Source organism: Genypterus blacodes, unplaced genomic scaffold, assembly GCF_046128005.1.
Source record: "Genypterus blacodes isolate CSIRO-AG114 ecotype Tasmania unplaced genomic scaffold, CSIRO-AGI_Gbla_v1 ptg000003l_1, whole genome shotgun sequence".
NCBI lineage: Eukaryota > Metazoa > Chordata > Actinopteri > Ophidiiformes > Ophidiidae > Genypterus > Genypterus blacodes.
This window is the reverse complement of record NW_027466817.1, coordinates 8,842,405-8,854,491: the sequence shown is the minus strand read 5'-3', so window position 1 is coordinate 8,854,491 and position 12,087 is coordinate 8,842,405. Positions and strand designations below refer to the sequence as shown.

At 41.8% G+C, this 12,087-nt stretch overlaps 1 protein-coding gene, 5 non-coding genes and 2 pseudogenes across 6 annotated transcripts; all 8 read left to right on the top strand.

Annotated features, from left to right (window-relative positions):
* Window positions 1-73: 73 nt before the first annotated feature.
* On the top strand, window positions 74-264 carry LOC142996012 (U2 spliceosomal RNA). The gene has a single exon (XR_012961718.1). It is a non-coding gene; the product is annotated as a U2 spliceosomal RNA (small nuclear RNA).
* Window positions 265-1,121: 857 nt separating this feature from the next.
* LOC142995994 (U1 spliceosomal RNA) lies at window positions 1,122-1,285 on the top strand. The gene has a single exon (XR_012961714.1). It is a non-coding gene; the product is annotated as a U1 spliceosomal RNA (small nuclear RNA).
* A 542-nt stretch (window positions 1,286-1,827) lies between these two features.
* On the top strand, window positions 1,828-1,943 carry LOC142995954 (U5 spliceosomal RNA). Its single transcript, XR_012961702.1, has one exon. It is a non-coding gene; the product is annotated as a U5 spliceosomal RNA (small nuclear RNA).
* A 998-nt stretch (window positions 1,944-2,941) lies between these two features.
* LOC142995941 (U2 spliceosomal RNA) lies at window positions 2,942-3,117 on the top strand (annotated as a pseudogene).
* A 396-nt stretch (window positions 3,118-3,513) lies between these two features.
* Window positions 3,514-3,677, top strand: LOC142995930 (U1 spliceosomal RNA). The gene has a single exon (XR_012961701.1). It is a non-coding gene; the product is annotated as a U1 spliceosomal RNA (small nuclear RNA).
* Window positions 3,678-8,763: 5,086 nt separating this feature from the next.
* LOC142995952 (U2 spliceosomal RNA) lies at window positions 8,764-8,922 on the top strand (annotated as a pseudogene).
* Window positions 8,923-9,507: 585 nt separating this feature from the next.
* LOC142995999 (U1 spliceosomal RNA) lies at window positions 9,508-9,672 on the top strand. Its single transcript, XR_012961716.1, has one exon. It is a non-coding gene; the product is annotated as a U1 spliceosomal RNA (small nuclear RNA).
* A 1,435-nt stretch (window positions 9,673-11,107) lies between these two features.
* On the top strand, window positions 11,108-12,073 carry LOC142992475 (putative olfactory receptor 7A2). The gene has a single exon (XM_076142943.1). It carries the CDS (start codon window positions 11,126-11,128, stop codon window positions 12,071-12,073), a length of 948 nt encoding a protein of 315 aa, XP_075999058.1. The 5' UTR covers window positions 11,108-11,125.
* Window positions 12,074-12,087: the final 14 nt, after the last annotated feature.

Here is a 12,087-nt window from a genome sequence, read left to right as displayed (position 1 = left end):
GTTTTGCGATCCGAATCCGTTGTTGAGAGTGGTGGACCGGAGAAAGACATCCTCCCCTCCGCCACTGCTCAGTATCGCTTCTCGGCCTTTTGGCTAAGATCAAGTGTAGTATCTGTTCTTATCAGTTTAATATCTGATACGTCCCCTACCCGGGGACCATATATTAAATTGATTTTTGGAGCAGGGAGATGGAATAGGGGCTTGCTCCGTCCACTCCACGCATCGACCTGGTATTGCAGTACCTCCAGGAACGGTGCACCCCCTAACTTTGTCAAAAAGAAAGCTGTCCATAGAGATAAGGACTGACATGTCATCCACATGCCCATCCTGGGTAGATCTAGACACTCAACAATATGGTAAAATATATCATGGTCTTGCCACCTACTTTAAGTGTATATGTTGGTGTCTTTCCAAAACCGTCAAGATTGTGTGTCCCTTGTCTAAAGCCCTACATCTTTACATCTATACTTTACAATTCTGTGGCTGTGTTCTGTCCAATGTTCCAGTGTTGTTGGTTCAATACAGTGGTCAAGATTTTCACTATAGTCGGTTCGCTTGTTTGATTAGATACACGTTGATTATCCTGATGGAGATTACTTTGCAACAGTTACAGCACAGTGTAAGACTGAAACACACGAAACGTTAATCAATTCGTTAATTTGTAGTACGTTTTCCAGACCAGCAGATGGCAGTAATAGTAAAGCAGCTGCCTGGACGTAACAAAACAGGAAGTGGTTCGTGACAATAAAGGTTTTCCTTTTATTTATCTGCCTTATACTTCACTAAGACAACTTTTGTTGCAGGTGTATAATAACTTTAAATAGAGTCATATGAATCGATACGTCGTGAGCTCTATGAGCTTTTGTGGAGGGTTAGAAATTCAGAATCTTGATGTTGCGACAAAGCATTGCATGATGGGAAACCCGCCTCGGGAAAATGTCGGGACTCTAACTGCAAAGAAATATATTTTGCAGCGATCTAAAGTCTGAAATGAGTGTTGCAATTCATAACGGGCCAATAGCGTCAGTTCATGGTGGTTTGTTCCGCGTGGACTAGTCTTCCACCGCGAGTTAGAGTGGTACGTCTGTGAATGACTCCAGCATCTCTGGCCGAAACAACTCATACTTACCTGGCAAGGGAGATACCATGATCATGAAGGTGGTTCACCCAGGGCGAGGCTCAGCCATTGCACTCCGGTTGTGCTGACCCCTGCGAATTCCCCAAATGTGGGAATCTCGATTGCATAATTTCTGGTAGTGGGGGACTGCGTTCGCGCTCTCCCCTGATCTATGTGTTTAACGTTAATTAGCGCCGTCAAGCGCATATAGAACATCGACCAAATGTGCCTTCTTTCCACAGGTCAAGCATTTTTCCTAAGGTTCCATATTGTCTATGGAAAAGGAAGATATGAGCTATTTACAACGACGTAATCACCCACGTAAACACGTCAGTCTTTACATTCAGTACTCCAGTGTTTTTCAACCGGTGTGCCGCCGGTCGATAGTCAGGTGTGCCATGGGAAATTATCCAACTTCACTCAATAAGTCCGCGAACGATCTGGGCGATCCGGGCCGGGCTGGCCAGACTGGCAGATCGGGCGAGATAAGACCGTAGATCGCAAAATTCGTAGCGCTTCGATTCAACCCCCCCCGCGTTCAAAATTTGCCTTGGCCCAAAAAAGGCTTTTTGTTCTGCACTAAGCAAGTTTGACCGATAGATGGCGTTCAAAGTCTTCAGTCTTTGTAGAGGAAGAGCAGTCTTGAAAACCGTAACAGAGAGTGGAGAGGCGGAGAATGGGGTCCTACACTCCGACACGCAAACAGCAGTACACTCTGGGTTCTCTTCAGATCGTATAAATCTTTCGCCTTTTACTAAAGATTTCCGTGGAGAGGAACATTAAGAGTTTCAACCAATTTTTTGATGCCCTGCTTTACTGCGGGGCTTCCTGACTTTGTACTAAATACAAATGGACATTTGTTTGCTATGAAACGAGATTAAACAATCAGCTGTCAGCCCAACAAATGTTGCCTTTGACAGTTTGGTTACGTGACACCGTTACATTCGGCTAGCAAGCGCACGCCTTATATTATATGACGATGATCGCCCTGAAAACAGCCCAGATAAAAGGCAACAAATATACTATATACATGAGGAATTTAAAAATTGACGACACTTGATCACATTCTGAACTCCCTGAATTACAGAGAATGTCAAGGGGAAATTGTGACAGTGATATGTGGACAGATAAATGTGAAATATGAAAGGTATAGTGTTGGTAAAATAGTAAAATAAGTAAGTAGTAATATTAACAAAAATATTTTCTGTGCAGATTAATAAAATGTGAATTCATTAGTGTAAGCATGACACACTGAGCATATATACATAAAAAAATCAGGCTTATGTTGCTGAATTGAAGTTTTGGATATCTCTTATTCAGCTGGTTTGGGTGGAGAATCAGTCATATGGAGAAATGTTACTAATAATGACAAACATTAGGAGCTCTCGGACACTTTGATTTTGTCAAAGAAGCTCCCAGAGACAAAATATACAGCTATACATCTTCTGTTGGCCTGCGTTATTCAGGCGTCATCTGTTCTGTCCACCAGAGACCGCCAGATTCACTCGAATAATTAGCGCGAGTTCAGTTTGGCTGCATTTCCAGCAGTGACGAAGCAGGAAGTGATCCTCGTTTTGAATTAATCTGTACTATACTTTGATTAAAGAACTTTGAACTGCAGACATAGATGCGCGTTGCCCCATATTGTCGATACGCTGTGTGCTGTGCTGCCTTCACTCAGAGCCGCCGCGGTTTAATTCAGCGCTCAGCACCCAAATTGACCGGATATACAAATCATTTCATTTATACCTTGGACGGCTTTGAAACATATGTGTTTGGCGATTGGCGCGTAATTCGGTTCATACAAATTTGTCTGAACAGTAACGCGTTGACGCAACGCGTTGCGTTCTGTTCTTATCAGTTTAATATCTGATACGTCCCCTACCCGGGGACCATATATTAAATTGATTTTTGGAGCAGGGAGATGGAATAGGGGCTTGCTCCGTCTACTCCACGCATCGACCGGGTATTGCAGTACCTCCAGGAACGGTGCACCCCCTGATATTGTCTAAAAGTAATGAAATACAAACATTGACGCCTAGTGTGTGTGCTGCCATTGTTTGAGTTTAGCATCCGATCTCCTAAATGTTAAAAAGTACAACTCTATATGTTTTTGCCCATATGCTTTATAAAGAAGCATCGCGTACCATCTTTCACCGTTATTGTAGAATTGCTGAGAAATATCAACATCCTACAAGTAACTTAGCGGATGTGTTTAGAAGCAACATTTGCAACCGTGTCACACGTTATTGTCATATATGCACTCCGGTGTGTTTGAGTGTGGAGTTTGATCTAAATGCGTATAGATATCTGGTCTTTTCCGTGGACTAGTCTTCCACCGCGAGTCAGAGTGGTACGTCTGTGAATGACTCCAGCATCTCTGACCAAAGCAACTCATACTTACCTGGCAAGGGAGATACCATGATCATGAAGGTGGTTCACCCAGGGCGAGGCTCAGCCATTGCACTCCGGTTGTGCTGACCCCTGCGAATTCCCCAAATGTGGGAATCTCGATTGCATAATTTCTGGTAGTGGGGGACTGCGTTCGCGCTCTCCCCTGATCTATGTGTACAACGGAAACAGTATCAATTATATCAGTAACTACCGCTAAACAGCGTTGGTAGGATCTGGTCATTTCGGTGCGGGCTCGCTTGACATCAAACACTCTTTTTATTGGGTATTCTTCTTTCTCTTCTGTGCATTTTTGTCCCAATAATATAATAGCAATTTTTTATCGCATGCAGATTGTATTGTATAGGACAAACAATGGTAACATGTCTATCGCAAGAAAGTATAAATGTATATTTAAGCATACAAATAAAAAGCAAATATATATATATATATATTTGCTTTTTATTTGTATTTGTATTATTGAGTATATATATATATATATATATATATATATATATATATATATATATATATATATATATAGGAACAAAGTGGAGCAGAAACAGTGTAAATGTCTGGGACATTAACATCAGCACAGAAACTCCACACTCCCATACAGCTCATTTACAAACAGGCCACACAGTGATGTGATGTCAACAATATATGCAATCACAGTTATAATGAAGCATAAATATCTTAAAACTCCAATGTTAATGTAAGCTCCAAGGCCATCATTCTATTTCTTGGGCATAAAATAACAAGTCCAACATGCAAATGTTAAAGATAAGAGTTTTTTTCCAAAGGAATAACTAACTCCTCCCATCTCACAGTGCTAAAAGCTTGTCTGTATTTCTGAGTTGTTATTCATGCTTATAATTTAACTTTTTTTAAAAAGGCATTATATAATACTAGAAATATTTCTAGACACATTCAACATGAGATTCCATGTGTTGAAAGAAAAAACAATATTTTAAATGAAATATAAATATCTTATCCCCCTATTAAAAGGCAGGCAGCGCGGTCAGAACGTGTGCACAAAGTACAAACTTGTTATGTGTGAATACTGTATTGAACTGGGAATTGTTTTGAAGAAAACGCACTCTTTTCTGAGTCTAACTGACTCTGTGTGCTCCACATCTCCAGCTCCACATCACTGACAGTACAGAAACCAGAATATATCAAGATCTCAAATTAAATGTTAAACCTGCGGCTCTGGTAAACTGATATTTATGTAATGGCTCAACTGTAGAACTGTAAGGAATCCATATTAACATAAATCATCATGATAAATTACCTTCTTACTATACACAGCAACAGAGATATTGTGGATTGTAGTTTATCTAGTGAAATACAGATCACACTCAAACCATCTCTATAGTTACAGTGGAAGTGGAAGACATTCTCAGTCAGCACTATGAATGCCCATGGAAAGAACCGGCAGGATGTAGTTCTCTATTCAAGTCAACTTTATTGTCATTAAACATGCAGTACAACGAAGACAAAACAATTGATAATTCAAAATAATATAGTATATACAAACAACATACAGCAACAAAAAGGTAGTGAGGTTTTAAAATCAGTCAGTGCAACAATACAGATGAATATTACGATTTTATACTAAGTAAAGATATGAATGGCATATGGAAGACCTGGATAAGGAGAAGTTCTATAAAATTACAGTGGGAGTGTGTTTATAATTTGTGTGGCCACACTCAGATCAGTTCCTTGTCTTCAGCCAATTCACAGTTGCTCACCTCTCTTCCTCTCCTCTCTCTTAGTAAAGGTAGAACTACATTTTCATCTTCATCTTCTTTCCTCCTTCCATAAAATTGTTTTAAATTATTGTAATGTTCAGTCATTCACTGCATAATGTCCACCAGTCACCCAGATCATTAAGAACAATGATCTACTTTGGCAGCCTAGCCTAGTATAGCTTCTTGTGTTAATGGTAGCTGACTTCTAACAGCATTTAATTCTCCCTTTGAACGTCCAAACATTAACAATTGTGACATCATTCATAATTCTGTCAATGTCTCCCATCTCCTACTTCTATGACTTGACTTGATGACTTGACAATGTTTCTGGCACACACACACTCCAATTATAGTAGCGTTTGTATATAAGTTACGAGGATAATCTTTGCTCTGTAAAAAAGCACACAATGTTCATCTTAAGTCCCTGTCATGTTGTAAGTATTGCATTTTACTCATTCTGCACTTTATTAATTAAGTATTCATGGATGGAGAAGGAAGCCAATGATAAGCTTAGGCTCAGACATCAGGAAACACATTTGGCTTCAGGATTTCTTGGCTCTTTGGTGGTGAATCAGTGAGAAAGAGATGAAACTTGAATCAGAGCCAGTTAGTTTAACCTCTAGCTAGAACCTAAACTAATATTTTGTAATATAGAAATAAAGTAAGTGTATGTTTGTGTGTCCATCAGTGTGATAGTTGTGTTGTTTGTGAGCAGTCTGATGGGAGGTCATTACAGCCCTCAGACCCTGTGGACCAGTTTAACCAGAGCCCAGCTTATTGGTCTCACTGCTTAGCAGCTGTCAGTAATTTGTCTCAGAGGAGTTGAAAGGAAACAGTGGCTAATGGTGAAGACGTCTCAGGGTACACGGTCCAGACAAACATGTTGACATGCTGGAATGACCTTTGACCTCAATGACTTTGTTAATGAGCTACAAGATGTCTAACACCCCCAGACACCAAAGACTCCACAGGCTTCATGAGCTTCAGTTGAGAACGGATCTTGCCTTCATGCAAGAGTTTTATGATTTGCGGTGAATGTTAATTAACATTAAAGATGTTAATTGTCGTGTTTTTGATGTCAAGCCTGTGTGACCCACTTATAGAGGATAAATCAAAACTTAAAACTTAAAAGTACTCGCCTTGTCCGAGTATTCACGAAAATCAAAACATGCTGGTGTTTTGACAGTTGTCTCAGCATCTTCCTTAGGACCCTTACAACTTCTCTAAGGAGTATTTCAACATTAACAGCAGCGGTGTTCCCATTTCCAGTTTTTCTAAGCCAAATTTAAAAATTGACAAAGTTTAGGTGTAAATTGGCAGTGTTTCCATTAAGGGGTCATATGCAAATAAGGCTTGATTTTCTCATCCCGCAAAATTAAGATTACAAGTAAACAAGGAGCATTTATCCAAGCTCTACAGTTCCAGGTAAATAATAATGATTCTATCTTCGAATTTCTCTGTGTTTCTTGTGGACCAAGTACTTGAGCTATAATGGCGGTATATATAAATGGCAGTTCAATTTAACATGTTGGTACGCTGTGTTAATATTGCCAGCAAATTTCTGTTTTGGTTTGGTTTTGGTCTAGTTTTATCAGTAGATTTAGTCGACTAAAATATTAGTTGACCTAAATGGACTGTACTTATATTATACTTTGTATTTAACCGTGGTGCACTACAGGAAATGATAGACATTAGGAGCGGTTCAGCCAGAAACTACAAGTGTGCATTGTTTTCATGAAGTTGTATCGGATCGCAGTAGACTGATAGACAGCTGAAGACAGTACATGTTAGGTCTCATCTTGTTGTGCCAGCCTTCACATGAATGCCGGGGTGGCTCATCTGCAAATGTGGCCTAGCGTTCGTCGTTGCTGGTTATTTTTGCTCCATATGGCTTGAAATGGTCTTTTTTCTCTTCCATATGAAATGTAAAATGTATCTACATATCACTCCCTCTCCTTCTACCAACAAGCGCTGACATTTTAGCAGCGTTATGGCGGCTTATTGCTGTCGCAGTGCCGTACAGGTCAACTTCCCGGGGAGGTTCGAGTCGGAATCACTTGACAACAAACACTCTTCTGATTAATAATTTTCTTCCACTTCTGTGGGGCTTAGAGGCATTTTCGTCTTGTTTGTATTCGTTGTCCTACAATGTCAATAGTTTTTGTCGTAGCAATTACATTTTTATGTAGTTAATGTCGTTTGTGAAAAACTGTTATTGACAAAAAATGTTTAAAACTAAGCAAAATCAATACACGTCGATTTGTTGTTTGTTGTTGTTGTTGTTGTTAACCTTTGTTGCCACTGACAAAAGAGGCACATCTTATTTCACAAATCCTCCATTCTTGTTGAAAATGCCCAAATTGGTTATTGATTTTGTAAATCTAACATATATATATATATTATTTAAATTCAAAACCTATAAAACGGCATTGCACCTGTGTTTTTTTCAGACCATTCCCTGCTGAGCTGCTCCCTTTCTGTGAAGTCAGGAGTAGTGGTATCCAGAGGAATATGGAAGCTGAACTGCCGGTTGTTGGAAGACCCGGTTGTAGTAAAGGCCTTGAGAGCACTGTACAAAGATTTGCAGTCCCTCCAGGGACAAAACAGCTTTTGAAGGAAATGGGGCTGGAAGGTGTGGGAATGGAAACATTATGCAAGCATACATTTTTGTTGTCTTTTGTACAGGGCAGGGAGCCAGGCATGTGTGGGGACTGGCAATGGGCCGGTCAGAAGTTTGGAAGAAGGTGGCCCACCCAGAACTGCTACATCGCCATAAGGGCCGGGCAAGTAGGGCATGGGGTCCTTCCCGTCCAGGGGGTGCTGCATGCCCGAAGATTGGCCCCCTGTGGGGTGTGTTCATGGCCCCGGTGTTGGCTGGAGGACACGGTCCAGCGCTGTTAGTGGGACTGCATAGCGTCAAAACCGCTGCCCTATACAAAAGCAGTTTTTTTTTTCAAATCTGTTTGGGTTATGTACCGAGTATTTGTGTTGGTTTATCCAGCACGGGTGTGGCGATCATAGTGACGATGTGTTTGTGATACTGATTTTGGTTCTGTGATCATGATGCATTTGTGTTCATCATAAAAATTTAGATTATAAGCTATTTGTGTTGATTCAATAAACCATTATGAAGTGGAAATGGTAATGGTGGCTGTATTGATTTATAATGGCTCTCAAAAGTTCTGTGTCTACACTCAACGCTTGTAAGAGTTGTTTAGTCTGCCGACCAGTCTGCCTTATTCCCTCTCAACCTAGATTCTATGGCGAAAGGGTCAGAAACAGGTTAGTTAACAGAGTTAACCTTTTTTGGTTGTTTTTGATTGGTTTGTGTTGTTAGCCGGGGTGTTTTTGTTGTTTTGTCCAGCGGGGGTGTGGTGATGGAGGTGGTGGTGGGTTTGTGATACTGTTTTTGCGTTTGTGAGAAGGATGAATTTGGGTTGATGAGGAAAATTGGAGTGCAAGTCATTTGTGTTAATTTGTGTGGAAAATTGTGTTGAGTCAATAAACTATTTGGAAAATGAAAAATCTGTTATCAGTTTAATATCTGATATTTCCCCTACCCGGGGATCATATGGAGCAGGGAGATGGAATAGGGGCTTGCTCCGTCCACTCCACGCATCGACCTGGTATTGCAGTACCTCCAGGAACGGTACACCCCCTGATATTGTCTAAAAGTAATGAAATACAAACATTGACGCCTAGTGTGTGTGCTGCCATTGTTTGAGTTTAGCATCCGATCTCTAAATGTTAAAAAGTACAACTGGGGGGCAGTAGTCGAGTGGGTAGCGCTTCTGCTTAGGAGCCGGAGGGTTGCCGGTCCAAGTCCCTGCCGAGGTGCCCCTGAGCAAGGCACCAAACCCTCAATTGCTCCCCCCTCTGCGAAGGGTGGTAATGTGATGTAATGTAAGTCGCTTTGGATAAAAGCGTCTGCCAAAATGATCGTAATGTAACTCTATATGTTTTTGCCCATATGCTTTATAAAGAAGCATCGCGTACCATCTTTCATCGTTATTGTAGAATTGCTGAGAAATATTAACATCTTACAAGTAACTTAGCGGATGTGTTTAGAAGCAACATTTGCAACCGTGTCACACGTTATTGTCAAATATGCACTCCGGTGTGTTTGAGTGTGGAGTTTGATCTAAATGCGTATAGAGATCTGGTCTGTTCCGTGGACTCGTCTTCCACCGTGAGTCAGAGTGGTACGTCTGTGAAACACTCCAGCATCTCTGACCGAAGCAACTCATACTTACCTGGCAAGGGAGATACCATGATCATGAAGGTGGGTCACCCAGGGCGAGGCTCAGCCATTGCACTCCGGTTGTGCTGACCCCTGCGAATTCCCCCAAATGTGGGAATCTCGATTGCATAATTTCTGGTAGTGGGGGACTGCGTTCGCGCTCTCCCCTGATCTATTCTGAATAAAGTAATAAATTGCCGAAGGGACTGAATTCTGTCCGTTCCGTTCAGTTACACCGCTAAAACGTACGGCCATGGTCAGTCCATTCATCCAGCCGTTCTATCCAAAATCCTTGGTTTCTGACGGTTCGCTCTTCAACCACAGACTCGCGGGAGCAGAAATACGTTACATTTTTCACACAACCAAACAGTGGGAAAACAGTAAAAAAAAGTAATTTTCCCGAACACCGTGCGGTTTGACTTAAACTACAACTTCACTCAGAATTAGTTAAACACACATAAAACCAAAATCATATATTTTTTTTATTCCCATTAAAGTGGATGCTGAAACTCAAGACGTCTGATGGGGAGGAGGGGCTGGGCCTTAGTCACTGCTGTAACTAAGGCCCAGCCCCTCCTCCCCATCATGTGTACCTGTCAGTCTGAGGATGGATGAGGATTATAAATGTGGTCTCCAGTCGCAGACACAGAGTTTTGCTTTTGCCGCTGCTTTAATGTTGCTTTCATTCAACCTAAACCACAGGCAGGATCTTTAGGCTGTTGTGTCATTTGTTAATATAATGCAGTTTGTTGCAACAGTTTGAGACACATGGGTCTGTTGTCAGCTGTGTATTGGTGTTAATATGTGGATGTCAGGAAAACTTAAATGTCGATCAACATCATTTAGACGCTGAGTGTTGATATTTTTATACTATATTTACATCGTTTGTTCTTGTTTTATTTTTTACTCTGCTCGAGGTTAAATTGATCGACTAACATAATCCATATCTATGCTTTATGTTTAAATCAAAATTACTATCAATCTGATTCTTAGACTTCTGTTGCTCCAATTCTGCATTCATCAGCTTTATTTCTGGATCTTTTGACATCAAACACTGATAATGTTCTAGCAAAATGTAAAATTCTGTCCGTCCTCCCAGAAGCAGGGATTTTACATGCAGCAGGGGTTTTTCTCTGATTTATGGCTTTGTGTCTGATCATATGCAGTCTTGAGATGTTTCTGAAAGGTCAGAGGTTACATTGTGTTTGTGTGTGTGTCCACATTCAATGATCTTCAAAAGTACGTAATTACAAATGTTATCAACCTGATGAGCAATTGCTGCTTTTCTCTGTTTGTCCAGCTGTAAAACAAACACAGATGCTTTCCCCTTTCTAAATCCTATTCAGGTCAAATGTGCTGTGATTTCACTTTAAACTGAAATGAGTAGATTGTATATTCATGATTGAAGTATATCTTATTTTTTAATATCAGTGGTGTGCAGAGATTCTTAGTGGAAACTCGTTGTCCAGGTTCAGAATGTGAGCTTGTTAATGAATCTACAGTAAATCTGCAGCATCTCCCTGTCATATGTCTGATATGTGGACTTGAATCCCTGATGACCATGCGGCTGAGCTTTAGGCTGGTGAGTGGTAAAACAATCTACTGATGGTTTGTTTGTAGAAAATGGAAAATACCTCAGAGTTTGTGTTTGTGCTTCAGGGTCTCAATGACTCTCTGACCAACAGGCAGCTCTACTTTGCTCTCACGTTGTTCTCCTATCTCTTCACCGTCTTTGTCAACCTGACGCTCATTGTCACCATCCTCCTGGATAAGACACTCCATGAGCCCATGTACATCTTCCTGTGTAACCTCTGCTTCAACAGCATCTTAGGGGCTTCCAGCTTCTACCCGAAGATGCTGTATGACCTACTGGCAGACCGCCAAGTCATCTCCTACAGCGGCTGTTTGTCTCAGATCTGTGTGATTTACTCGTATGTTTTCTGTGAGTACACCAGCCTGACCGTCATGGCGTACGATCGCTACGTGGCCATCTGCCGGCCCCTGCAGTACGGGGCTGTGATGACGCCTCAGAAAGTGGTCCTGCTGCTGCTGCTCACCTGGAGCTTCTCGCTGCTGGAGTCGCTGGTGGGCGTGGCTCTGACCGCTCGCCTGCCCCTCTGCGACTATCACGTCCCCAAAATCTTCTGCACCAACTGGGTGGTGGTGAAGCTCTCCTGTACCAGCACCATCGTCAACAACATCTACGGCTACTTGATCACGTTCTCGCACCTGTCTCAGACTTGTCTCATCCTGGTGTCCTACGCTCGCCTGGTCCACGTCTCACTTCAGTCCCTAAGCATCCGACGGAAGTTCGTCCAGACATGTGTGCCTCACCTCGTCACGCTGCTCGTCTTCACCGCCTCGTTGTTGTTTGACCTTATGTATGCGCGGTACGGCAGCTCAGCAGGCGGCAGTGGAAGCGGCAGCCTGCTGACTGTCCAGAACATTCTAGCAGCGGAGTTCCTGGTGGTTCCTCCGCTTGTTAACCCCATCATCTACGGTATGAACCTGCAGCAGATTCGCTCCAGAATCTCCCACAGCTTCAAAACAGAACGACAAAACTCCATGTAAACACTTAACATGCA

Bases quoted from the DNA above. Each gene is read 5' to 3' on its own strand.
- LOC142992475 (XM_076142943.1), top strand. From the start codon at position 11,126: ATGGAAAATACCTCAGAGTTTGTGTTTGTGCTTCAGGGTCTCAATGAC.